This window comes from Dasypus novemcinctus, chromosome Y, assembly GCF_030445035.2.
Source record: "Dasypus novemcinctus isolate mDasNov1 chromosome Y, mDasNov1.1.hap2, whole genome shotgun sequence".
Lineage (NCBI taxonomy): Eukaryota > Metazoa > Chordata > Mammalia > Cingulata > Dasypodidae > Dasypus > Dasypus novemcinctus.
The window spans coordinates 18,011,014-18,035,619 of record NC_092216.1 but is presented as its reverse complement, the minus strand read 5'-3'; the positions used below and the strand labels follow the sequence as shown (position 1 = coordinate 18,035,619).

General features: G+C 60.8%; 1 protein-coding gene across 1 annotated transcript; it reads right to left on the bottom strand.

The window, feature by feature from the left end:
• Window positions 1-492: 492 nt before the first annotated feature.
• Window positions 493-23,769, bottom strand: LOC139438269 (solute carrier family 38 member 8-like). Its single transcript, XM_071213403.1, has 11 exons — window positions 23,691-23,769; window positions 19,026-19,240; window positions 16,058-16,256; window positions 12,670-12,802; window positions 11,594-11,695; window positions 11,432-11,453; window positions 10,341-10,397; window positions 10,161-10,210; window positions 3,342-3,550; window positions 3,202-3,253; window positions 493-631 (listed from the first exon to the last, which is right to left on the bottom strand). The coding sequence occupies exons 1-11, from the start codon at window positions 23,767-23,769 to the stop codon at window positions 493-495; spliced, it is 1,257 nt and encodes a 418-aa protein (XP_071069504.1).
• Between the last annotated feature and the right edge of the window lie 837 nt (window positions 23,770-24,606).

Below are 24,606 nucleotides of genomic sequence, written 5' to 3'. Positions count from 1 at the left end.
CCCTAGTCCCAGAACCAAGGGTGGTGAGGGGGGCAGGAACTGTGGAGCAGGCAGCCCACCCTGCCCAGCCCCTCCAAGCCCGGTGAGGAAGCAGGCAAAGGCGGGGCTCTCCGCGGGGTCCCTCCCCGTCGCCGCCGGGGCTCGGGCCCCTACACGTTGTGCCGCAGGATTTCGGCATCGCCCATGCCCCGGCCCAAGGGCCAGTTGGAGTCCCCCATCATCCCCAGCAGAGGTACCTGGAGACCTCCCAAGCCCCCCGCCCCATCCCTTTCTTTCCCATGACCCCCAGCCTGTTCTCCTCCTGGCCGTGCATCCCACAGTGCATTGCCCTCATGAACTGTCTTGGCTCACAACACCCCCAAAGTAGGGTTCCAGGGCCTCAGCCCCCCCCCCCAATTCCCCCAGAAACTCTTTGAACAAGGACAAGCCCGAAGGAGCAGCCTGACACGGGGACACGGAGCCGCTTCTCCAACATCTTTATGATGAAACACTTCACTCTGCTTCCTGCTGGACGGACACAGCTGAGTGGGCCGGCCCGGGAGGCAGCTCCAGGATGGCCGTCGCCACGCTGTGCCCGAAGATGAAGATGCCCACCAGCACAGAGATGGCGCCCCAGAACTCCAGGCTGCACCTGCCGAGCAGGAGAGCCGCGTCAGCAGGCGCCTCGCGGGATAAGCCAAGTAAACGTGTAGAGATCTCTTAATATTTTGAAGCCCAGTGGAAATGCCAATTTGGAAAAAAAATTCCAAATATCCTTTACCTGCAGGGATGGGTTTGGCGCTGATGGGACAGAGAGCACCCAGGCAATCACGAAAGCTCTCCCTTCACCTGCTCTTTCACAACCTCGCCGCTCCCCAATATTTAGCAAAGAAACGGGGGTGAAGACACCTGTTCCAAACCCCCTTCCTTTCCACTCCCATCGCAGGTTGAATCATATTCACCACCACTCCACCCCCAAAAAATGTTCACGTCTGAATCCCTGGTCCCAGGAATTGGTCCTCTTGAGAAATGGGTCTTTGAAGGCATGCTTAGATGAGGCCCCACTGGAGTAGGGGTACCCTAAATCCAAAGACAGTGGCCTCAGAAGAGCAGGAAACCTGAGTCCCAGACACCCAGGAAAGACGGCGAGGGCAGCCGGGGCAGGCTCGGGAGCAGCTCCCCCCGGGAACGCAGGCACTGCGGGCGGCACAGGTGCTGGGAGGGGCCGAGGAGCCCGCACCTGACCCCAGGCCCCTGCCCCCGCCCAGGGGAAACCCATTACTGCTGTTTTAAGCCGCCCCGTTTGTGGGCCTTGGTGGTGGGGGCCCCAGGAAACTCAGGCACCCACCGCTGAGAGCCAAGAGAGAAGAAAACTTTCAACCACCCTCGCCCAGAGCGGCCCCAAGCTCTGGGTGCCCGGCAGCGGGTGCCGAGCAGAGGCGGCTGGGGCGGGCAGCCGTGAGGCCCACTGGCGAGCTCATGATGCCCCCGTGGCGGCGAGATGCAGACAGCGAGGCAAGAGCCATAATGAGATTCCCACAAGATGGCAGGGCCGACGGGAGAGTTCTGGCCCCATTAATAAAGGCCAAAAGGATCCGTTGCCATGGAAGGCGCGTCTCTAGCCAAGCAGCATGCTGGAGCAGCAGTGTGCACCGCAAAGGGGCAGGAAGGGGCAGGCATGCCTGGGGCTGCAGCCCGTGAGCAGCTTTTATGAAGCACAAGGCCCTCAAGAGCTAAAAATATCTTGAAAGCCCGTCGGTAAAAACTGCTGTGAGCTTGGATCAAGGCCCAGGCGAGATGTCAAAAAGTCAGCATGGGGAATGTCACTCACAGGGTCCCAGGACCCCTGAGAGCCTGTTCTGTGCCCAAGTCAGGTTTGGAGACATCCAGAAACACTCTTCTCCACCCAGAAGTGCCCCCGGCCAATCCACCCCTTTGGGAAAACCAAGCTTGGCTTGATGTGGCTGGACGAGCATGGAATGCCACAGCACGAGTCGGCCACGGGGCCCCAAATCCGTGGCTGTGGCGCCTGCGGCATCTGTGGTGGGGTGAGTGGTGCCCCCCTACCCAAAAAGACCCATCCACCCGGAGCCCGTGAGTGTGAGCGCATGTAGAAATGGAGTCTTTAGGGTTGTAATAAGTTAAGGGTCTCAAGGTGAGACCATCCTAGATTAGGACGGGCCCTAAATGCAATGGCACGTGTCCTAGTGAGAAGAGGACACCGAGATGGGGAAGACGGCCTCGTGAAGACGGAGGCAGAGAGGAAGGGACGCAGCCGCAAGCCGAGAATGCAGGGCGCGGCAGAGCAAGCAGCCCCCTGGAGCTTTGGGGGCAGCATGGCCCTGCCCACCCCTGCGTCTTGTCGCCTGATCTCCGGAACTGTGAAGAAGTTTCTATTGTGTTCGGTCTCCGGCTTGTGGCCTCTGTCAGGGCAGCCCCAGGAAACGGATCTGGCCTCTCTTTACCTCCCTCAGCCTCAGTTTCCACATCTGTGAACTGGGAATGGCACCCCTCAGGGTGCCGAGGATCTGCTGAGGCAGAGGCAACTGCACGCCCCTCACGCTGCCCTTCCAGCAGGGTCAGACCAGGCCCCCCGAGGGCAGGGTCCCGGGCCCTCAGCTCCCCAGGACAGCCCCGAGGGACCTTGGAAAAACGGGCGCTGAGCCAGGAGATGGGCCGCGCTCCCATCCTGCCAGCAGCAAGGGCAGGGAGGGGGTTGTTTCAGGTTCCGGCTCTGGCGGACGGGCGTGTGCGCCAGCCCTGCTCACACCACTGCCAGAACTGGCGTGTGCCCGGGCTCCCATGGGACAGGGAGCCCACGGTGCAGGAGGGCAGTGAGCGCCAAAGGGATGTGGCCGGGTGCCTGGTCAGAGGCGGCCGACTAGGTCTGCTCCCTGGCCGTGAGATGTGCCGTGCCCAGGGGCTGCCCGGCGCCAGCACCTCCGTGCCATCGGCCCCTGAGGACCTGCTGGGCCTGAACTTAGGCCTGAGGGGCGCAAGAGTGACAAGCCGGGGCCTCCAGACAGGCAGGGATGTCCTGAGGCTGAGTAGCCCCCACCCACAAGAAGCCCCAGATCCCCAGAAGAAGGAAGGCGCAGGTGGGCCTGGGCACAGGCCCCCTCCCTGCAGCCCTGGCTGGACAGTGGGACCTCCGTGGTCCACTGAGGCCCTCATGCCTGGGGGGACCCTCCACACCGCTGCCCCTGTCTCGGGGACACGTACTTGACTCTTGGTCCCAGGGGCTCGGCGTCCAGGGCATGGATGAGGCACAGGCCTGCAAAGGAGAGAGGGAAGGCCAGCTCTTGGGGACCGACTCCCAAGTGGCCCCGAACGCAAGGAAACGTGGGACACAGGCGACTCGCCTGGGAAGATGAAGATGAAGAAGGCGCTGACACCCCCGATGGCGCCAATGATCTCGCTGAGGTCAGGCACGAGCAGGGCCACGGTGAGCGTCAGGGTGACCCACAGGACGGTCAGCGGCATCTGCACCCACAGCCCCGCGGGGTCCCCTGGGGCCCTGGGCCCGTTCACCCAGTGGCAGGTCCTCGTCCAGAGGTCCTGCATCACCGACCTGGCCACAGAGGACCCAGGTCGCCTGTCTGCCGGCTGCCCTCCCCCCAGACCAGGCGGGGGCTGCACGCCCATGCACCCACTCCCCCCGCAGAGCTCGGCCAGCTCGGTGGATCGCCCACCATCAGGGAACCCTCGGAGAGGTCAAGTACAGGGACTCTGAGCCAAGTTCCAGTGGCTCCGACCTTTGCCAGCTGAGTGGCTTGGGGCCAATGACCTAAACCTCCCACACCTCCAATTCCTCACCTATAAATAGAGATGGTGGCGGCCCCTAAAACACGCAGCTAGCGCAGTGCCCCGCACACGCAAAAGTACCACAAACACTGGTCGTCACGGGGGTCCTCCCCAGGGTGCCCCTGGCAGAAACAACACGGGCTTCCAGGACAGGGAAGCGAGCAGCCACAGGAAAGAGCGGCCAATGATGCTGTCGGCAGAGAAACAAGCCCCAAGCTGGAGGAGCGGCAAGCTGTGCTGCTGGGTCAGGACAAAGCGGAGAAGCCCCTTCTGGTCCTGGCCCCAGGAACTGCCATGTGTCCTGAGCAGTCAGCTCGTGTTCCCCTTAAAGACCTGGTGGAGCATGTGACTGACCAGCTTTCCCTCTTCACTCTGGCTGCTGGGATGCTCAGAGGCACTTTCTCAGCAGGTAGAGCCATACTTTTGGTGATGTCTTCATCTATTTGTAATTTGCCTGTCTTATTGTCTTGCAAGCACCTTATAAGCCACTTTTGTGCTTATTTATCTGCCAAAGGCATGGAATTGGATGGGATCAGCATCGGTAAGGCTGCAAGATGTGGAATGCGCTAGAAATGCCCACCTTTCTGAATCCAGTGCCCACACTGACATTTAAACCTGCTTGGCTCAGCCTGCCCTACCCCTCGCTCAGGTTCCTCCGCTGTGGACCGGGGACTGGTCATTCAACAAAGAGTTGAGTATCCAGCTGAACCCCTCCTTTTGGGGTCCCCAGGTTCTTTAGGAAAGATGTCCTCCTCTCCACCCCATTGGAGACACATGGTGAAACGTCCCCTCCAGCAAACAGCCAGGGGGCCAAGAGCTCAGAGGCGGGGCTCGACCAGCCAGCTCTGCCCCCCAGCTCCGTGACCTTGAAGAGTCACCTCAACTTCCAGCCCTCGGTGGCTCCATCCGAGGCCAGGATGACGGGGGGGAGGTGGCTGCGCCCCCTTCACGGGGTTGCTCTGTGAGGGCCCCGCACGATGCCTACACCAGGAGCTCCCCCAGCCCCCCCAGACTGGGCTGAACTGGGTCCCTGAAAAGGACACGGCCAAGACCTAACTCCCAATAATTGCAAAAAGGCAACTTATTTGGAAATATGGTCTGCTTTTTTGCTTTTTTTTATCGAAATAGGATCTTTGCTGATGGAATTAATCAAGGGGAGGTCACACCAGATCGGGGTGGGGCCCATGGATATGACCGATGCCGCTAGAATAAGAGAGACAGCAGCCCGGGGGAGGCCGTGGATGACGCTGCCATAAGCCAAGGAGCTCCGGGAGCCCCGAAGCCGGAAGGGGCAGGGAAGGAGGGCAGGGAAGGAGGGCAGCTTTTGCTTGCTGTCTACTCTCTGTGTTCATTCGCTGTGCGTTCTTCTGTGTGTCTGTATTTTTATTTTTATTTATTTTTCCTCCCCCTCCCTTGTGGCTTGCTTGTTGTCTGCTCTCTGTGTCCTATCACTGCGTGCTCTTCTGTGTTTTTACTTGCCTCCCTTTTTGTGGCATCATCTTGCAGAGTCTGCTCTCCGTAGCATTTGCGGGTGGCGGTGCTCTGCAGCGTGCAGGCGAGCCTGCCTTCACAAGGAGGCCCCGGGACGTGAACCCAGGGCCTCCCATATGGTAGACGGGAGCCCGACTGACTGAGCCACAGCCACATCCCCGCTGGAGCAATTTTTATAATACCCATGTCCCAAAGACTTCAGGAAAACAACCCAGACATTCATCAACAGTAGAATGTGGAAGCGAAGCAAAAGAAATTCACGTGGAATAGCACACAGTGATAAAAAAGGACAAATGCCACCACACACCTCAGTGTGGGTGAGTCTCAGAAATCCGACGTAGAGGAAAAGAAGCCAGAAACAAGAGAATGCACTCTGCGAGGCTCTGTCGAGGTCAAGTGCAAGCACAAGCCACACAAATCTGGGGCAGAGTTTCTCAGCCTCGGCTGTATCAGCACTCGGGGGCAGAGAATTCTCGGCCCGCTGCCCTGTGCCACGTCCTCACCTCTCCCACCCACGGGCTGCTGTTCGCCCCCCGCCCCCCAAAGGTCTGCAGGCAGTGCCGCCTGGCCTGGCTGAGCAGCACTGCCGTGTGGTTACGGAGGCAGAACTGAAGAGCCGTTGCCTTGGGGTGGGGCTGGCTGTGCCCCGGGTCCTGGCCAGGCACCGGGCACGGTGATGTGGGAGCACGCAGGCTTCAGGGGCGCCTGGTTTGGTGTATATGTGATATTGTGATTAAAGACGTTGCATGTAAAATAGACATAACCGAAGCCAAGCGCCCATCCTGCGGCTCCAGTGTAACCGGGCAGTGGCAGGTCCTGGGCATGACGGTGTAAACGCAGCCCAGGGTCGCTCAGGGGCTGTGACACTCTGGGTCCTTCCCAGGGTCCTAGGAGGGTCCTGCACTCACTTTTTAAAGATTTACTTATTTCTCTCCCTCCCCAACCCCCCGTTATCTGCTCTCTGGGTATTCTTCTGGGTCTGCTTGTCTTCTCATCAGGCGGCTCCGGGAACCGCTCCTGGGACCTTCCGGAGTGGGAGAGGTGATCACTCTCACACCACCTCAATTCCCTGTTCTGCTACGTCTTCTTATTTTCTCTCCTCTGTGTCTCTTGTTGTGTCATCTTGCCGCACCAGCTCTCAGCATTGGCCAGCATTCCTGCGCGGGGCGGCTTTCCCGCACTGGGCGGCATTCCCACACAGGGGGCACTCCTGCGCAGGGCGGCATTCCAGCGTGGACCGGCACTCTGTGTGGGTCAGCTCGCTGCATGGGCCAGCTTGCCCTCACAGGAGGCCCTGGGCATCAAACCCCGGACCTCCTCTATGGTAGGCAGGAGCCCAATTTGTTGAGCCACATCCATTCCCTCACTCACTTATGACCGACCCTTTCCCGGGGCCCCTCCTTTTCTGGGCCCAGGGCCTCTGCCTGCTGGCCCTGGCCCAAGGGCCATGCTCACCGCTCCCCAAGCTCAGACCACCTCCGCTCCTCGGGTGGCCCAACTCTGCGCTGCCTCGGGGCTTCTGCCCATGCTCCCTTCTCACCCAGGGTCTCTTCTCCCGCGACGGGCTCCACCTCGTCCTCCAGGAAGGCCCGCCCCAGCCCCCAACCCCACACTAACATGCCCGGGGTGCCTGTCCAGAGGCGGGCGCCATGGCCCCGTCTGTGCTGCTCTCGGCGCCAAGCTGACGGCTGAGCCCAGAGCTGGGCAAGCGGCGGGCCGCTCTTGGGCTCGTCCGTCTGAGGTCGTGGCTGCCACGGGGCCTCCATCTGACCCTGGCTCTTGTCACCCCAGTGCTACCTGGCACCCCACCAGGTGAGAGCTGGGGTGTGCAGTAAACAAGTCCCCACAGGTCCTGCACTCCTGGGTGCCCACTCTGGAGGGCGGGGTCAAGCCAGGTGCAGCCCCCCGAATTCCAGCCGCGGCTGTGCCTCCAGCACCGCATGAGCTCAGGGAGCAGCCTCTGGACGCGCCGGGGGCCGTGGGAGCAGCCTCCTTGCCAGCCATGAAGCAGGCAGGCTCGGCCGGGCAGAGGGTGCCTGATGGCCCTGGGACTTGCAGCCAATGGGCAGTGGGATTCGGCAAATCAACGTGCCCCCCGTCCTTCCATGGGCCTTGCTGGGGTGCGCCCTGCACCCGTCTGGTGGCCCAGGGGGCCAGGAGCCCCACTGCCCACCCCAGCACCCTGCAGGGGGTCCCTACTCATCTCACATCCCTGCTCCAAATGGACCACAGCCCCCAGCCTCATCTTGGGGGTCGGTCCCCAAACCCAAGGCTCCGTGTCCCGCAGGCGGCAGCAGAGCCCACGGCTGTCGAGAGAAGACTCACGGTAGGAAAAGATGCTGGCATGGTGGGCACTCATCCCTGCCTCCTGCTTTCCCCCAGACCGCTTCACCAGGCTCCTGTGGGCTCGTCAGGACGTCCAGCAGTGCACTGCCCGAGGTGGGGCCTGTGCCGTCCCTAACAGCCCTGGCATGGCAGCACCAGGCCTGTGCCGTCCCCAACAGTCCTGGTCGCTAGGAGATGGATGCAGGAACGGGGACGCACATAAGAGCCCCAAAGCGGAGACGCCCCACGCGTCTCTCAGCTGATGAATGGATCAAAGTGCAGCTCATCCGTGCGATGAAATACTATTTGGCCATGAAAAAGGACTCAGGTTCTGCCCGCTGCTGCCCGTGGACGAGCCTTGGAGCAGGTGCGAGAGCCAGGCGCCGGGTGATCCACCCCCATGAGCTCCAGAGTGAGGAAACCCACAGACAGAAAGTAGGGTTCAGGTGTCGGGGTGACAGCTAAGGGGTTCAGGGGTGGTCAAGATATTCTGGAATTGACTGTGGTGATGGGTGCACAAGTCTGGATGTATTCAAAGTCATGGGCTTAAAAAAAAAAATAAAAAATATAAATAAATAAATAAATAAATAAAAGCCATGGGCTTGAACCTGAGGTGGGTGGGCCGTGTGTTAGGGGGCCCAGAAGGCAGGAACGCTGGTGGAAAGGACAGCAGAGGGGCAGGGAGCAGGCCAGGAGGCTGGGGCGGGCCCCACAGCCCACGTGGGCTCCTCCGTGGCCCCTCCACCGACGCTCGTGGAGCAAGGCGGGGGTGCTGCCCCATTTCTAATGTGTTTGGGGGTACGTCTGAATGAGGCCAGAGCTCCTGATGACAACAGGTGGCTTTCTCACCCCACCTCCAGCCGTGCCCCCACCCCCTCAGCTGATTTCCTGTCGCCTTCACCTGTATTTATTCACCCCCCCTCCCCAGCCCTGCCTCTCCACGCCAGGTCCCTGTACCCTGGGGCTCACACCGCCCCTGGCCTGTCCCGGCAGCCCTCTCACTCACATCCACTCCAGCTCTCCACCGCGGAGCCCGTGTCCCTGGCAACGCAGCCCGGGCCTGGTTGCCAGGAGAACGGGACGGGGGGGGCCGCGGCAGAGGAGGGGCAGCCCCGCGCCTTGGGGAGACGGACGCCCGGCGCGGGCCCATCCAGCCATCTGGCGCTTAGGGACCGAAGAGGGGGATTGCTGCTCGAAATCCAGACGCCTGACGGGCAGGTCGTCGCTTTAGAGCTTTCAAAATATTGGGCACGTGAAAGGAAATGCGAGAAATGCCTCTGAGCTGGTGGCAAAGCCACGGTCCCTTGTAAGGAAGGGAGATGGCAACCTTTCAGAACTCCAAAAACAAACGGTAGTCAAGAAAAGTGCGATGAAGACTGGCGTGGCAGCTAGTTGATGGAGAAAGGATATTTTACTATGGAACCATTGTGACTAGGAATGAAAGAAAATGTAGCATTGAGGTGGAGAAAGTGGCCACAGTAGTTGCTGAGGGCAGGGAAAGGGAAGAAAAGATGTGATGTGGGGGCATTTTCGGAACTTGGAGTTGTCCTGGGGGGTGCTGCAGGGACAGATGCTGGACATTGTGTGTCCTGCCATGGCCCACTGGATGGACTAGGGGAGAGTGTAAACTACAGTGTAAACTACTGTCCATGCAGTGCAGCAGTGTTCCAAAATGTCTTCACCAAATGCCATGAATGTGCCATGATGATGAAAGAGGTTGTTGATGGGGGAGGAGTGGGGTGGGGGGAGTGGGGGGTATATGGGGACCTCTTATTTTTTTTATGTAATATTTTAAAAAAATAAATAAAGAGAGAAAGGAAAAAGAAAGGACACTCCAGTGGCTCAGAAGCTCAGACACGGCCTCAAAACCTGGACGGCGCTCCCTGGGCGCTGCGGGGGCGGCGGGGCGGTGGGCATTTCGAGGAAACAGAAGCGCAGCTTCCCTAAAGCAAGCAATGAGAGTGCGGGGCCGGCCACCACCCTAGAACTGGAAAACCAGAGACCCACCAGAAGATGGGGCACCATGCCACACCCCCAGCTCGCCCCCCACTGTTTGGTCAGAACCCCCAGCCCCGAGGCACAGCCGTCCCAGGCACCTGGGAGCCCCCCGCACACCTCCCCAGGGCTGTCCTCTCCCCCTGCCCGCCCGCACCCGCCCCGGCCCTGCAGGGGTCCAGGGCCCCTGGGTCTGCCCTGGGGCCACATTGGAAGCCCCTGCGCTGGTCTCCCCACGCCCACCCGTACTCCAGCCCCATCAATGGAAACTTCTGTGCATCCTGCACCCATTCAGCCTCCACACACCTGCAGGGCCCTAGAGCACAAGCACCCTGAGGTGGGAACCAGCCCACACCTTTGCTCCCAGGTCCCCCTGTGGGCCCCACCTGCGCAAAGCCGGGCTGCGTGAGCACTCGGGTGGCCCTGAGGCTCCAGGCAGGGTGACGAGCCAAGGGTACCGCAAAGGGGCAGGCCCAGCACCCCCTTCTCCACCCCACGCCCGACAGCGTGCTTCTGGCACCGGCCCACCAGTGGGCCAGGCCCCCAAGTTCAAGGGCAGTTCCCACCTTAGCGAGCCCAGGCACCAACCCCAGATGCACGATGCTTGGGAGACGGCCTGTGGGCAGAAGCGGTGGTCAGGCTATCATGTGCCTCTCCCCCAGTGAGGCAGCGCTCTCCCGAGGGAGCAGGGTGTCACCCGACACCTTGGAAAGTGCCACAAGCTTCAATCCAGACACTGAAATTACCTGAAATCCAAAGCAGATGGTGGGAAAGATGCTGAATACAGAGGTCAGGACAAAGGGCTGGAAATAGACGAGAAGAGGTGTTTATTAGACTAGAGATGGACTCCAACACCTGTCAGCTTGAGAGAATGACAGTTAAGCAGCACCAGGAAAATACACCTGGGCACGACCGCCGCATGCGGCTGTAATTACTGCAGTGCCAGGTTTGGGGAGATGGGAAAGGAGGTTTCAGAATGCTGCCCTTTCTAAATAGACCTTGGCAGGTATTTGGCACCTTGATGGGAGCTTGAGAGCTCCCATCGGCTCTCCTCCGACACCTGACGGGCTCGGGGCCACCCATGCCCCCTCTGGGCCTACGCCAGCCGTATCTCCCTCCTGCCTGTGCCTCTAACTCCACGCGCTCGTCTGCTCGGCATCTCCACTCAGATGTCTCAAAACTGTCCAGCCCCCCGGCTCCCCCCTCCCCCCTGCGGGTGCTCAAGCCCGCAGCCTCAGAGTCAGGCTTAGCTCCCTGGCACTGTCTACTCATGTCCACAGCACCAGTCGCGTGGCCGGCAGGGCCCGGTGCCAAACGATTGTGAGCGCATTGTTTTTGCAGCTGTCCTGAAAGTTGGTCATTATTTCAGAATAAGGAGTTTAAGGTAAGAAATGAAAATGCGGGGCACCTGTTCAGCAAGGATGGAGCATGTCCAGGAGGACAGCAGGCTCGGGGCCCTTGAGCGCAGGGACCCGTGGGCCGCATGGATCATAGGCCATGGGGTGGCCTCAAAGGCCACTTCAGCCACCCCAGGGTCTGAGCAGCCCCCAGCGCCTCCAGTGCCACCCTGCTCTGAGATGCCAGGCTGCAGCGGGGGCACTACCTGCTCTGCCCTTGACCCTGGCAGACCACCATGTGGCCGGAGGGATCCTTTTAAAACAGAAGCCATGTGGCACGCCCCCAGCCTGCCCCTAAGCACCACCCCATCCACCCTCACTCTGCCTCCTCTCCTCCCGCTCGCCCCTGCCCAGGAGCCTCCAGCCACACCACCTCCTCCCTGTCCCTGAGCCGGGCACCGTGTCTCACTGCTGTGGGGCGACAAATCCACCGCCCCCACCCCAGCAGCCCAGGCTGCTGGGCTGTTCAGGGCCCCTGTGACCCTGGTCCTGGGCCCCGTGGCTGAAGGAGAAAAGGGACCTCCACGCTGCTTCCTGCCATCGGAGCCACCGCGGCTTTTCCTCTGCGCCCCCGCCCCAACAAGTCACTGCCTGAGACTCACCTCGGCGACAGGTGCGGCTGGCGGACCAGGCCCTCGGGCGGGAAGTAGTAATGCAGCACGACGACCAGGGTGAGGTAGCAGGCGGCCCAGGTGCCCAGGAAGCTTGCACAAGGCGGGGGCGCGTCAGGGGTGCCCCATCAGGCAGGGGGCACATGCCCCGAGGCACGGGTCAGAGGGCCTGCCAGGAGGCCCACGGGCTCTGATTCCAGCTCTGCCCCTTGCTATGGGGTATTAGGCAAAGCAGGCCACCCCGGGAGCCTCGGCTCCTTGTCTGGACAACGGGGACGGCAGTAAGGCCATCTCGGGCCCAGAGGAAATCAGACTTGTCGGGTCACAGTAACAGGGCAGCGTGAGGAGCTTCCACCTCGCTGGCCAGAGCTGGCCGGTGGCCTGGGTGGCAGCCCAGGCAGGACCCTCCCTGGGCTCAGCCACACCTCGGAGGCATGTGGGAGCCCCAGCTTGGCCCAGCAAGGGGCTGGGGCTGCCGAGGAGGCACAGTGTTCCGCCCGCCATACCTCTGTTCTACTCCCAAGGTGAAAAGCCTACAGCAAGGAAAAAGGAATTACGGAAACTTCCCGGGATAATTTTGCCAGGTTTTAATTGTTTCAAAAGTGGATGCAAAGCCTCGGACGATAAAGTGAAAAGTACGTGTGCATCTGTGTCTGTGTCTCATGCATCTGTGGGGCTGTGTGTACACACCTCTGTGTGTACATCTGTGCACCCGTGTGCCTCTGTGTCTGTGTGCATATCCTTGTGTGTACATACGTGTGTGCCTGCGCACGCTGTGTATTGGGGCGTGTATCGGGGGACACCTGCAGGTGTCCGTGTGCCAGTGTGTGCACCTGTGCCCGTGTGTACATCTCTCACCGCTATATGCCGCTGCATGCAAAACCAAGTGTAGAACGACTGAATACCACAACTCCAGCAGCCCCCACTGACCTGCCGGGTAGTGGACTTTGTTCCTCCAGCACGCTTTCCTCGTGTCCTGTAGAAGCGTCCACCCTCCTCTGGACGGGAAGTCCTTCCCCAGGGCCAGGCAGGCAGAAGGCGCTGCGCGGACGCCCGCGCCCCCGTACCTAGTGTACTTCTGGGAGCCGAGCTCGCGCGGGGCCGACAGCGGCAGGAGGACCAGTGCGGAGAGCAGGGTCAGTGCAACACGCTGGTCAGCGTACCAGGGCGGCGGGCTGCCGGGCAGCAGCGAAGCGCTCACTGGCAGGGGAGAGGGGGCGGCTGCAGCACAGGCCCGTGCCCCCGGCCCTCCCACCCAGCCCTGGGCCCTCGAAGGGTCGGGGGGCTGCTGTGGGTACCAAGTCAACCTCGGGACCCTGAAGGGTGATGAGTATGATGGGGGCACAGGCCCCCACCCGAACTCGTTCGATAAACGCGCACCCAGCACCCCGTGCTCCGGGTTCCATGTGCCAGAGGGGCAGCAACAAGCTGCCTGGTGCACGGCCCTCGGTGCTCGGCCATGGAACTTGGGTGCGTGGGGCCCAGCAGGGCTGGGGGTGGATTCGGGGCCACATCACCGGGGGGTAGCTCTAAGCGGCTGCCTGGCCCCAGAACGCAGTGGCTTAGAGCCACCGCCTCCTTGTAGCACGTGGTGTGGTGGGGAGTGATGGGGGCAGGACTCAGTGGGCCCTCGTGGCACAGGGAGGGTCTGCGGGGCCTGAGGCGGCGACACCCTCTCGCCGAGATCCCACTGGGGTCTCTCCAGCAGCAGAGGCACCTTCTCCCACCGCAGCTCACAGCCCACGAAGCCACGGCCAAAGCTGCCCGAGCGACCGAGGCCCGGCCCCGAGCTGGCTTGGCCCCATGCCGCCGTGTCCTGCTGGCCAAAGCCGCTGCGGAGCCACCCCGATTCAAGGGCAGGGGGTGCAGAGCCCAAGGGGAAAGGAGCGCCCATGAACCACGGAGACCGTTGTGTATTGAAAGGATATTAAAGCCTTGAATCCCCAAAATAGTGTCAACAGGGAATGTAAACCAATTGGGAAAAACGTGCTTTCGTAACAGCGCCGACCGACATTTGTGCAAAGACGAGCTATGGGCTGGCTTGATGCCAGACAAGGGCTGCCCTCCCTCGATAAAATGGTGACGGTTGGACCTTGGAGGCGTAAAATCCCAGTGGACGCTGCTTGAGCACGCGGCACGAGGGGAAGGCTGATCCGGGGTGCTGACTGCCTGCCCCAGTGCCCAGGCCTTGCCTTGAGGCCACCCCGCCACCGCGCTGCAACCGGCTGCAGGCCCTCCACTGGTGCCGCCTTGGTCCAGCACCCGAGCTCCCCTTAAAGGTCCCTGTCGCCTCCTCCGGGCCCCTCGGCAGAGGCACCGTAGAGACTCTTGTCCGCTCCACTTTTAAACACCTTGGGTGCCCTTGACCTGGTTCCGGGGCATGCTGGCAGCTGGCAATTAAGCAAGTGAATAAATTGCCTTGAGCATCCGACTAGCGACTTGTCCAGTGCTGAACTGACCTTGAATTCTGTCTGCTTTCAGTTTGTTAGGACAGCGATGTCTACACAGCGGGGACCATGCGTAATCCAGTGCAAAGAGAGGAATGCAAGGGAGGAGGGAGGTGGGGAAGGGAAGAGCGGAAGGAGGCTGGGACACGCCCCCCACGCTCCTGCTCCCTCTTAGACATCCACTCCGGTGACATCCACTCAGCCGTCACAGAACCCTCTTCCTCGTGCTCACGAGCAAGTGCCCTGCCAGCCTGCGAGGGCTGGGCGCCACTGCCAGGCCACAGACACAGCGTGGGAGCCAAGTGAGCGCGTCCGCGGGCATGGAGCCTCTGGGGGGCTTCCCACCTCCGCGTGGCCGTCTTATCTAGCCGACCCCTGCAGCCAGGAAACCGGCTGACGGGAGGGCTACAGCGGCCCCTTGCTGAGCCCGCTCCTCGATGTCCTCAGTACCAGTCACTGCATTCAAATCATTTGCACCCGACTTCAGCAATGACTCCGCCAAGCACCCACCCAGAGGAGACCCTCCCCTCCCCACTCCCAGGGTGGAAACAAAGACACATTCCCTGAACACACAAACGCACACTCCTAAGCAGTATGGTCTCCACCCGACCAAGCACCCAGAGCTGGGGGACCCATACCCTAATCCATGCTCTAAGCAATGGCACTCTACTACCAAGCCTGAATACAGCCTCAGAATCCTTCTTAACCTAGCAACACTGCCAGCTGACTGGAGGTGAAATGGAGGTGAACTCTACTTGCCACTGGCAGGCAGGGGGGCATTTTTGGTGCCCATTCACACCTGGAGTGCAGATATATGATCCTTGGGGCTTTGGGGGATAAGATGTGTTTCCCAAGAGATGGAAGCGTTTCATTTCAATCTCTCATAGCCACAGACCTTTTCAGTCATGGTTCAAAAGACAGAGAAGAGAGAAAATAATAGCGAAACAGCAGACCTAAATCCAACAGTAATTACATTCCCGTCTAAAAGTCTATGCCCTCCAATTAAAGCCTGAGATTGTCAAAATGGACAAAGAAGCCAGACCTGACCATATGCTGCCCACGAGATAGGCATCTTAAAATCCCAAGCCACATGGGTTCAAAGTAAACAATGGAAAGAGAAACGCTGTGCAGGCACAAATAGTCACGAAGCTGGAGCTATACATTAATATCGGATAAGGTAGATTTCATGGTGAAGAACCCCCAGAGACAGAAATGGACGATTTTTCATAACCAAGGGGATTGACTCTTCATTCGCACATGCCTCACAACAGAGTTTCAAAATCCACGAGGCAAAATCTGATGGAAAGGGAGAAACAGACAAATTATCAGAGTTGGGATTTTAACACCCCCTCTCTCAGAAATTGATAGGATAATTAGAAAAAAAAAATCAGTAAGCTATGGGAGAGCTGTCCAAAACTGTTGACCATCTCGACAACAGACCTTTCTAGAACATCGCACACAACAACGCAGCACACACGTCCTTTCCAAGAGCGCACCAAATGCACACCAAAGCATGCCCGGCGTGTTGGAACAAGTCTCAAGACATTTCAAATGACTGGAATGTTACAGAGAATGTTCTCTGACCGCCATGCCTTTAAAGTAGAAACTGAAAAGATAATCTAGAAAATTCCCATGCGATTGGACATGAAGCATGGTTCTAGACAGTGCCTGAATCCAAGCAGACAACCCAGGGAAAATTCTGAAACCGTCTGAAAGGAATGAAAATGACCAGAAAGCAGGTCCAGCTGGGTAGGGTGCGGGCAGCAGCGCTTAGAGGGAGGTGTTAGGGAACCCTGAGGGTCAAGACTGGGTCCTGAATCCAAGGTGCCACCTCTCCATGGGGCTCCCTCTGGCGGGCTCGTTCTGTCATCTGTCGCTCGGGGTGTCCCCACGTGGCCTGGCCACAGCGCCTCCCATCGTGCTGTCACTACGAGTCCCAGCCCCCTCGCCGGGAGCTCCCGGGTGGTCTCTGCTGGGGGAGGGGGCTCCGCGCAGCAGAGGGACTTACGCTTCTTCAGCTGGTCCCCGATCACCTGGAGCAGGGCCACGGAGATCATGAACAGATTGCCGAGGAAGCAGGCCTCGCAGAGCACGCCCGCGGCGGGGCCGCACAGCCCGCGGACCACGCCCTGGTAGGTGCCCTGGCTGCTGGTGGAGGCCGTGTAGCCCAGGACCACGAGCCCGCTGACGAGGAAGACCGAGGACACCTGCAGAGCAAGAGTGTGGAGCCAGGGCTGGCCCCGGCCACCCCCACGGCCCCGTGCGGCCCCCACGGCCAGGTGGCTCACCGGCTACGAGGTTACAAATCTGGGATGCTCATACCATTCTGTTCATACCATCCTGTTCCAGCTGAATGGAGCAGGCTTCAAAAACCCAGAGAGGTTGAGCTGCTCCCCCAATGTGGCACAGCTCAGGGGCAGGGGCCAGGAACCAGAGGCAGAGCAGCCCTACCTGGGCTGGGTCTGTAGCTGCCACGTGCCTGCTCTGCGGCCTGAGGCCATCGCTCGCATTTGCTTTTGCACCTGTGAAGGTGGGCAGCACCACCTACCCCACGGGGGCGGTGACCCATTAGGACTGAACAAAGTCTGGCACAGGGTGGCGCTCAAGGAAGGGTGGCAGCATCCACTAGTACCCTCAGGACTCCTCCAGTGCTCCCTCTCCAAACTCCTTCTCCAGTGCTCCCTTTCCTTCAGCTTAAATGCTTTTCCCCAACATTTATAAGAAAAATTTCAAGTATATAAGAAAATTGAAAGAATTTTCCAGTGAACATGCACACCCCACTACCTGCATTCTACCTTGAACAGGCGGTCCTGCTTTCTCACATTGCTGTGTCTTTCCCTCTGTGTATCCATCAAACCACAGTGAGGGTTTTTTGTTTTTGTTTTTGTTTTTTTAAAGATTTATTTTTTATTTATTTCTCTCCCTTTCCCGCCCCCAAACCCCTGTTGTCTGCTCTCTGTGTCCATTCGCTGTGTCTTCTTCTTTGTCCGCTTCTGTTGTTGTCAGCGGCACAGGAATCTGTGTCTCTTTTTGTTGCGTCATCTTGTTGTGTCAGCTCTCCGTGTGGGCGGCGCCATTCCTGGGCAGGCTGCACTTCCTTTTGCGCTAGGCGGCTCTCCTTACGGGTGCACTCCTTGCGCGTGGGGCTCCCCTATGCAGGGGACACCCCTGTGTGGCACGGCACTCCTTATGAGCATCAGCACTGCACATGGGCCAGCTCCACACAGGTCAAGGAGGCCCGGGGTTTGAACCATGGACCTCCCATGTGGTAGACGGACGCCCTACCCACTGGGCCAAGTCCACTTCCCCACAGTGATGTTTCGATGCATCTTGAGGTACAGGCATCAGTGTGCTTTTCCCGGGCATGCCTATCACAAATTAGAGCTTGGCATTTGTTTTCAGCCCTTTTTCTCCCTTGTAAGGAAAAGTTTATATCGAATGAAACTCACAAACATTCACTGTATGGTTTGAAGAGTTACATCAAACATCCCAGGACAAGCCAAACCCCTCTGGAGCGAGAACAACGCCTCCTCCCGGAAGTTCCTCGTACCCTTCCCAGGCCGTGCCTGCCCCCAGCCCGTCCCCAGAAACCACCAGGGATGGGCCACGTTTCCATGGCCGCGTCCTTCCATGTCAGCCTCTCCCACCGGGCACGGCCATGCGGAGCATCTGCCTTGGTGCGGGCATCGGTGGTTTCCTCCTACGGGTGCTCTGTTATCGGGGGTGTTTTCAGTTTGCAGCTTCTGTGAACAATGCTGCACGGAGTGTTCTAGAACGAGGCTCTTGGAGGACACAGCTGTCACTTCTCTCAGACACACGCCCCGGGCTAGAGTGACCGGGTCACAGAGGAGGCATCGGGGCGCTTTGTAAGAAGGTGCCAGAAGGCTTTGCACAATTTGGATGCCCCCACCAAGGGCGAGCACCAGCCCCGGGTGCCCGGGCGGGGGTTTTGAGCCCTTCCTGGCCTGACTGCGCCCAACTCTCTGCAGAAATCTCAGACGCCACCAGCCCAGGCCGCTGCCCGTGGCTCTTGCCGCGTTCCTCCAGAAGCCACAGCGTACCTACTGGACAGGGCACTGAGGTGCCTCGCTCGTGGGAAACCGCCATCCTGTCCCTGCCACGGGACCCCTGTCCATACTGCTTCCTCTGCTGGGGCCCACCCTGGCCTACCCTGCCCCTGGGCCCCCCACCCCGTCCTTCGTCTCGCCGCTCTTGCCCCAGGAGCTGACAGAACCATGCCCCTCCTGGGGTACCGGCTGGCCCCCAGAGCCTGTAAGGCGACCTGCCCGGAAAGGTCTTTGCGGAGATGAGAGCAGCCGGGACGACTTGGAACTCAAGGACCAGTACCCTCTGGGAGGCAGCAGAGGAGACTGAGCCGGCGGCACGGGAGGCCGGGGCATCGAGGGGGGAGGGCTGGGCATCGAGGGGGGAAGAATCTTCCAGAAGAAGGCCCTGTGCACAGCGGGAGGCTCTTCTGGCCCCGCAGTGGCTTTCTGGGAGGGGAATGCAGACCTGACCTACAGCACCCGGGGAGGGGCGGGCTCCTGCGCCTTGGCCCGAGTGTGTGCGAAGCGCGCGCGTGGCTTGTCACAATCAGTAGGAGGCCTGAGCCGCAGGCCCTGATTTAGGACTCTCAGTTACCCCGCTGAGGCCAGCAGCCAACAATGGTCACTCGCAGGCGGGATGGTGGCCTGCCAGCCAGACGGGGCTTGGCGCCATCTCTACCTCGCGCCGCGGGGCTGCGGGTCGGACCCAGCAGGGGCCGTGGGGGATGCTCTGTGCCGGGACCACTGTGGGATTAACTTTCCCCCTGTTCGCCGAGCGGGAAAGAAAACAAAATCCCAAAGGGGCCGTTCATAAGGCTCGCGTGCCAGTCCACACCAGCGCACGAGGCCCCTGCCATCCCTGCCACCCTGGCACTCACCAGCTCCACCAGCAGCGCAGCCCCCGCCGCCCCCCGTCGCCCCGGCACTCACCAGCTCCACCAGCAGCGCAGGGCCCACGCCGCCTGCCCTGGCGAAGGCCCAGGGGAAGCTGAGCAGGCCGGTGGTGCCCAGGGCCGACTTGAGCAGGATGACGCCGGCACCCAGGGCTGACAGGCCGGGGGGCGCCGCAGCCGGAGGCGGGTCCTCGGGCCCGGGCCGCGGGTCCTCGGGCCCGGGCCGGGCCCCGTTTCTCGGGCCTTCCATAGCTGCAGGCGCAGACGGAGGGCGCGGGGCGGGCCTCCCCAGCTCAAGGGAGAGTTCTTGAGACGCGATGCGTCCCACCAGCGGGTCTGGTCCTCCTCTTTCTTCACCTCCGCTCCCCCATCCACACCGTGGCACTTCCACGTGCCCCCAGCGTGTGGTCCTCAGCCCTTCCCCACAAACCAGCACCGCCCCCTCCCTCCCCCTCTTTAGCCTCACCCTTTCCAGCCACTCAACCCCACCACGACCCTGACCCCCTCCCCAGGCCTCTCTTCCACACCCCCGCCTCCTCCCCCCCATCTCAGGCCACTCTCCCTCCACCCCCCCAATCCCCCCCCACTTCCGGCGGGCTTCTGTGGCTGGCAGTGCGCCACCCCTTAGCCCTTACCTCGGAGGCAAGCTTCAAGGTGACAAGGTGACGATCAGGCTTCGGCCGGGGAAGGGGCGTCAGGCTCCCTCCAGGTTTAGCTGCGTTTCCCAGGGGTGGAAGGAAGGCTCTGGCTCGGCCAGCGCTGGGTAGTTAATTAAAGGAGCCCAAGACAGTGTGGGCAGGGGTCACGCCCCCAGTCCTGGGAGGACAGGGTTAAGTGGCCAGGGTCATCTGCCCTCGCCTTCTGAGCCGGGCTGGTCCGAAGTCTTAAGACCCTCAGCCCCCACCCCAGGTGCAGACCCCTCCCTGGGGGTGGGGCTTTCTCCCACTGCCTGGTGGCTGGCTCAGGAGAGCTCAGCTGGGGGGGCAGGGGTCCCCTCCTCAGACTCATGCTGCGACCTGGGGGCAGCCTCTTCAGGTCTCCCTTCTGAGGCCCCAGCCTGAGGGAGGGGCATGGAAAGAGCGCAGACCCCCCAGGCTGGTCCGTCCCCTGCTTCAGGGTGAGCACCGGGCCTCAGTGTCGTCTACAAAAGGGGGCTTAGACGCCCCCTCCCAGGGGCAGGGGGTCTGTACCCTCCTGGGAAGGTGCCTCCCCCGATCGCTTCCTTCCACTTCCTCTCCCTTCCCCTCCACCAGCTCCTCCTGCGGTTCCAGGTCTTGTCAAGAGGCACCCTGGGGCCCTCCAGGCTGGGGCTCTGGGTCTGCAGCTGGCACCCGCGCCCTGGCCTCAGCTGCTGGCCCCGCGACCTCAGAGGAGCGGAGCTCTATCTCCGAGCTGACCTCTCTCAGAGACCAAATCTAAGTCGCCACCCGATGCAGGGACAGCTAAGACAGAAGCGCGGACAGGTCCCGCTCCGGGCACGCAGGCCGGGGAACAAGGCCAAATCTGGGGTTCAAACGGGTCTGTTTGTGCCTCCCTCCAGCTCCCGCTTCCCAACGCTGAGCCTGCAGCAGAGCCGGCCGGAGCGGGTAGAGCAGACCCCCGGGCCCCGCTCAGCGGCCCCTATGCCAGAGGTGTGGGCTGGGGTCTGCAAGTGGCTCCTGCTGCCCGGCCCCGCCCGGAGGAGGGCCGCCTGGGCCTCGGCCCTCCCCCCGCCTCGCTGTCAGCCCCATTTCAGGCCCTGGGGGCTCTTCTCCAGGTCTCCAAGGACCCCGAGCCCTGCTTCTGTCACCTCCTGGCAGGAGGGTTCTACCCGCAGCTGGCAGTGCCTCTCAGGGCTGCCAGCGAGAGGGAAGCCAGGGCTAGGCCGGAGCTGGATGGGGGGCACATCTGGGTGGCACCCGAGGCGCCGCCAAGTCACGAGGGCTTGGGAACTGGGCTCGGCGGGAGGGAACCCACTTCCCACTTAATGCTCACTCCAGTTCTCCACCAGGGTCTCCACTGCCTCCACCACACGGGCGGGAACTGGGCTCAGGCACATGAAAAGCCAGTGGCTCCGAACGTCAGAGCTGGCATGTGCCAGTCTTGGGACGCACGCTGAGCCTGCCTCACCTCAAAATCCATGGTGTCGTGCCACCCCTGGCTCTGACGGCACCCTAGAGAGCTAGTTCTCAGTGGCAAATGACTGTGGGAAGGAATCAATGGACAGATGGCGGAATAAAGAGATGGAGGAACACAGACTCCAGAAAAGGAAAGCTGCTTGGTTTCCTCCACGGATCTGAATCTGATCAGTCATTCAACAAACACTGATGGATTAAGTACCTACTACATGCCAGGTCCTGGAAATTCAGAGGGGCAGAGAATGCCAGTGCTCCTGAGGAGGGGACAGTCCCGGGGGAAAGGTCAAGACCAGTTCAGACAAGGATCTCAGTCCAGTGGGAGAAAGGGTAAGCCACCAAGAGGAGGGACTTCCCAGAGAAGGGCCCTGGGGGGCCGGCCTGCAGGCTGAGAGGCTAGAGGTGAAGGGTGGGCGAGAAGCCTCCGGGGAGCGGGGCCCTCCATGGGCGAGGGGTGTCGTGCTTCTGGGGCTAGAGACCCAGCCAGGGCTGGCAAGGCCATGCCCTCCAGGAGGGAGCTTTGCAAGGGAAGGCGGCGTCACGCCTTGGAGAGGGCGCCGGGCGAGCTGGAGGGGCGGTGGGCGAGGCGGTGGAGGGCACAGAAAGCCCCGAGGCCCACCATGCCCGGGCAGGCCAGCTCCTCCCCCAAACCCGGCCTCCTGATGGCAGTGAGGGAAGATGAAGAGAACTTGCGGTGGCAGGGGGCTTGGCGGCACCTTCATCTCGGCTTCTGGGGGCCGATGGGTCCCCCGTTAGCTGCCCATTCACGCGCGTGACTTCACGATCGGCCACCGGGCTGTGAAATTCCAGGCTGGGAGAGCGGCTTAGCTCCCAGGGCTTTGATACCCGCCACCCGCCGGCATCAGAGGGCTGTGTGACCTGCTCTCTTAGGGGGAAGGTGCCCCCCGCCGTGCCCTCATCTGGGCCACCCCCTGCTCAGGCCCAGCTGGGCCTGGCGCCAGCTCTGGTATGGAGACCGAGGGTGGTGCAGAGGGACCCTTGGGGACCTCTCTGGCGTCAGAGCAGGGGAAGGATGGGGAGGGGGCCCAGGACGCAGAGCTGACGGGCTGACCACACCACAGCGCTCTCTCCCTGGCCGACCGGCCATGATTCCAAGCACTTGACTGGCACTTCTAAGAGGCTGGGGAGGTTCATAGGAAAAATGAAAAGGCCAGTTTGATCTAACTGCTATGGGAGTTAGCACCTAGTCCTTTTTGCCTTGGCTGCAGGGAAGCTCAGAACTCTATTCTGGATTTGGTTACAGGCAGTGTGGCTTAGACTTTTCTAGAACACTTATCTCCATTTTTTTTCTCTGTGGCCCTTATTCTTTCATCCTGTCATGGCCCTGTCTCAAGGTTGTCATTGCAGGAAAACCTTGATTTTGTAGGTAAATGGTGGTATCAACAGCCCAGGGCCATGTGGGGTTGGAATTTGGCTAGAGCAGGAAGACCCAAGCGGTGGCCACTCCTCCACCCGCGTCTCTCCCTGCCGCCTTCCCCCAGGTCCCTCTGCGCTGGCAAGCCCCGCGGCTGCGCTCTCTCTCTCTGAAATCAAGAGCCCGGGCTTGGGGAGTCCCAGGGCTTTTTCCGCGAGGCCAAGAGAACAGGACTAAGGCGATGGACCATCAAATCTGGGCCTCCAGGAGGAGCCTCGGAGGAAACCCTGCCTGGTGCCGCTCGAGCTGGGAGGTGGACGGTGCATCCCAGGGACCAGGGCGGCCTCCAGCACGAGGCCACCGGGCCAGGAAGCATCCTGGGCCAGCGGCAGCCCAGAGTGGCCCCCTTCTCCTGGAGGCCGCGTGGCCCGGGAGGAAGGCCACAGGCCCTGAGGCTGGACATGGCTGGCCTGGCATCTCACGCTGGGGCCCACCAGGCAGGGCATCCTCCCGGTCCATGGGGACGACGTTAGGACCCCAGCACTGCCGGCGTGGCAGGTCGCGTGCGCGCGGGGGCTGCTGACCGCGAAGCCCCTCCCCTCCCCCTTTCCGAGCATCTCCCTGCCGTCGGGCTGGAGAGCTTAGCCTCGCTCAGGCCCAAGAGTCAGGGGGGGGCTCGCTCCTGCCGAACCGCCGGCAGGGGGTACTCCCGAGGGGAGCAACGGTTCTCCAGGCGTGGGGGACGCGCGGTTGGGGAAAAAACCACGGAGACTGCTTGAGCGCAAGAACAGGTCTGCTTTATTACGGAAGTACACTAGCTATATAGGGTTGGGTAGAGGGAGGGGCGTGATGAAGGGAGGGTTGGCTGAGAGGTTTGGAATAGGGGAGGGGAAAGGGGGAGTGAGAGCTGGCCGGATGTTGGTCTAGGCGGGAGATAGAAAGGGGGAGGGCAGCGCCGGCCAGCCGTTAGCAGCAAAGGCCTAGTCAGGCGTGGTTACCTTATCTAGGCCCAGTGGGCAGAGGCGGTATCACTTCTTGCCGCACCGTTTGCTACTGTGGCAAGCTGGGCGCCCTTCCTCCCACATTTCCCCCTTTGTTTTTATTAAGCTCCTCCGAAAAGCTTGATTTGAGGAGGGAGGGGGACTGTGCCTGTCTTAGGTTGGGATTGCGCCCAGCCAGGCAATGCCCGTGCCACACAGGTGGCCAGTCTTACCCATCATGGGGAAGCGCGGCAGCAAAAGGCCGTGTCCCTGCCTTAGGTTGACTGGCGGGCCGATCCCGTTGCCCGTCATTGGCTAACCAGTCCAGCGCCTCGATGGAATGTTGGTGGCCTTAGATAAACGGCGGGGGAGGGGAAAGGGTAAGGGTAAGTGGTTAGGATGGGCGGTGAGAAGGGGTAGGGGCAGGGGAGCTGGGGCTTGGGTGCGTTGAGAGGCGGCTGGCCATTTGGGGAGGATGGCAATTAATGGAGACTCTTGGTGCGTCTTTGTCGGTGGTGCAGATTCGCTGGTACCGGACCTGGATGGGCTTACTAAGGACAGAGTTAACTTGATTTTTGACAAGCCGGACAATTCGCCTGATGATCCAGGGTCCTAGGGCTAATAGGAGGACAAGGGTGAGGAGCAGGCCTAGAAAGGGGAGAAAGTAAGAAAGGATTCCATTGGGCAGCCCCCAAGAGAAAGACCATCTGGCTTCACATTCCTGCTTTTTCTTGCGGAGGCCCTCCCTAACTTGTGCAAGGTTATCTCGAATGAGGCCAGAGTGGTTAGCATAGAAGCAGCATTTTTCTCCTAACGCTGCGCAGAGCCCCCTTCTTTTAGGAGGAGGAGGTCTAGGCCCCTGTGGTTTTGGAGAACGACTTTGGACAGGGAGTTGAGAGATGTTTCAAGGTGGGCCATGGAAGTCTCAAGGCGGGCGATGTCTGCATCGACAGCTTGCCTAAGGGTTGAAAAGGAATTATCTTGGAGGCTGAGAGCTGCAGCTCCAGTGGCTGCACCGGCAAGACCTAGAAGGGTGGCAATTGTGATGGCGGTGAAGACTTCCTGTTTCTGCTCGTGCTGCGGGGAGCTGAAGTGCTGCCAGGAGTCAAAGAATTGGTTATCAGTATGAAAGAGAACACGGGGAGCAAT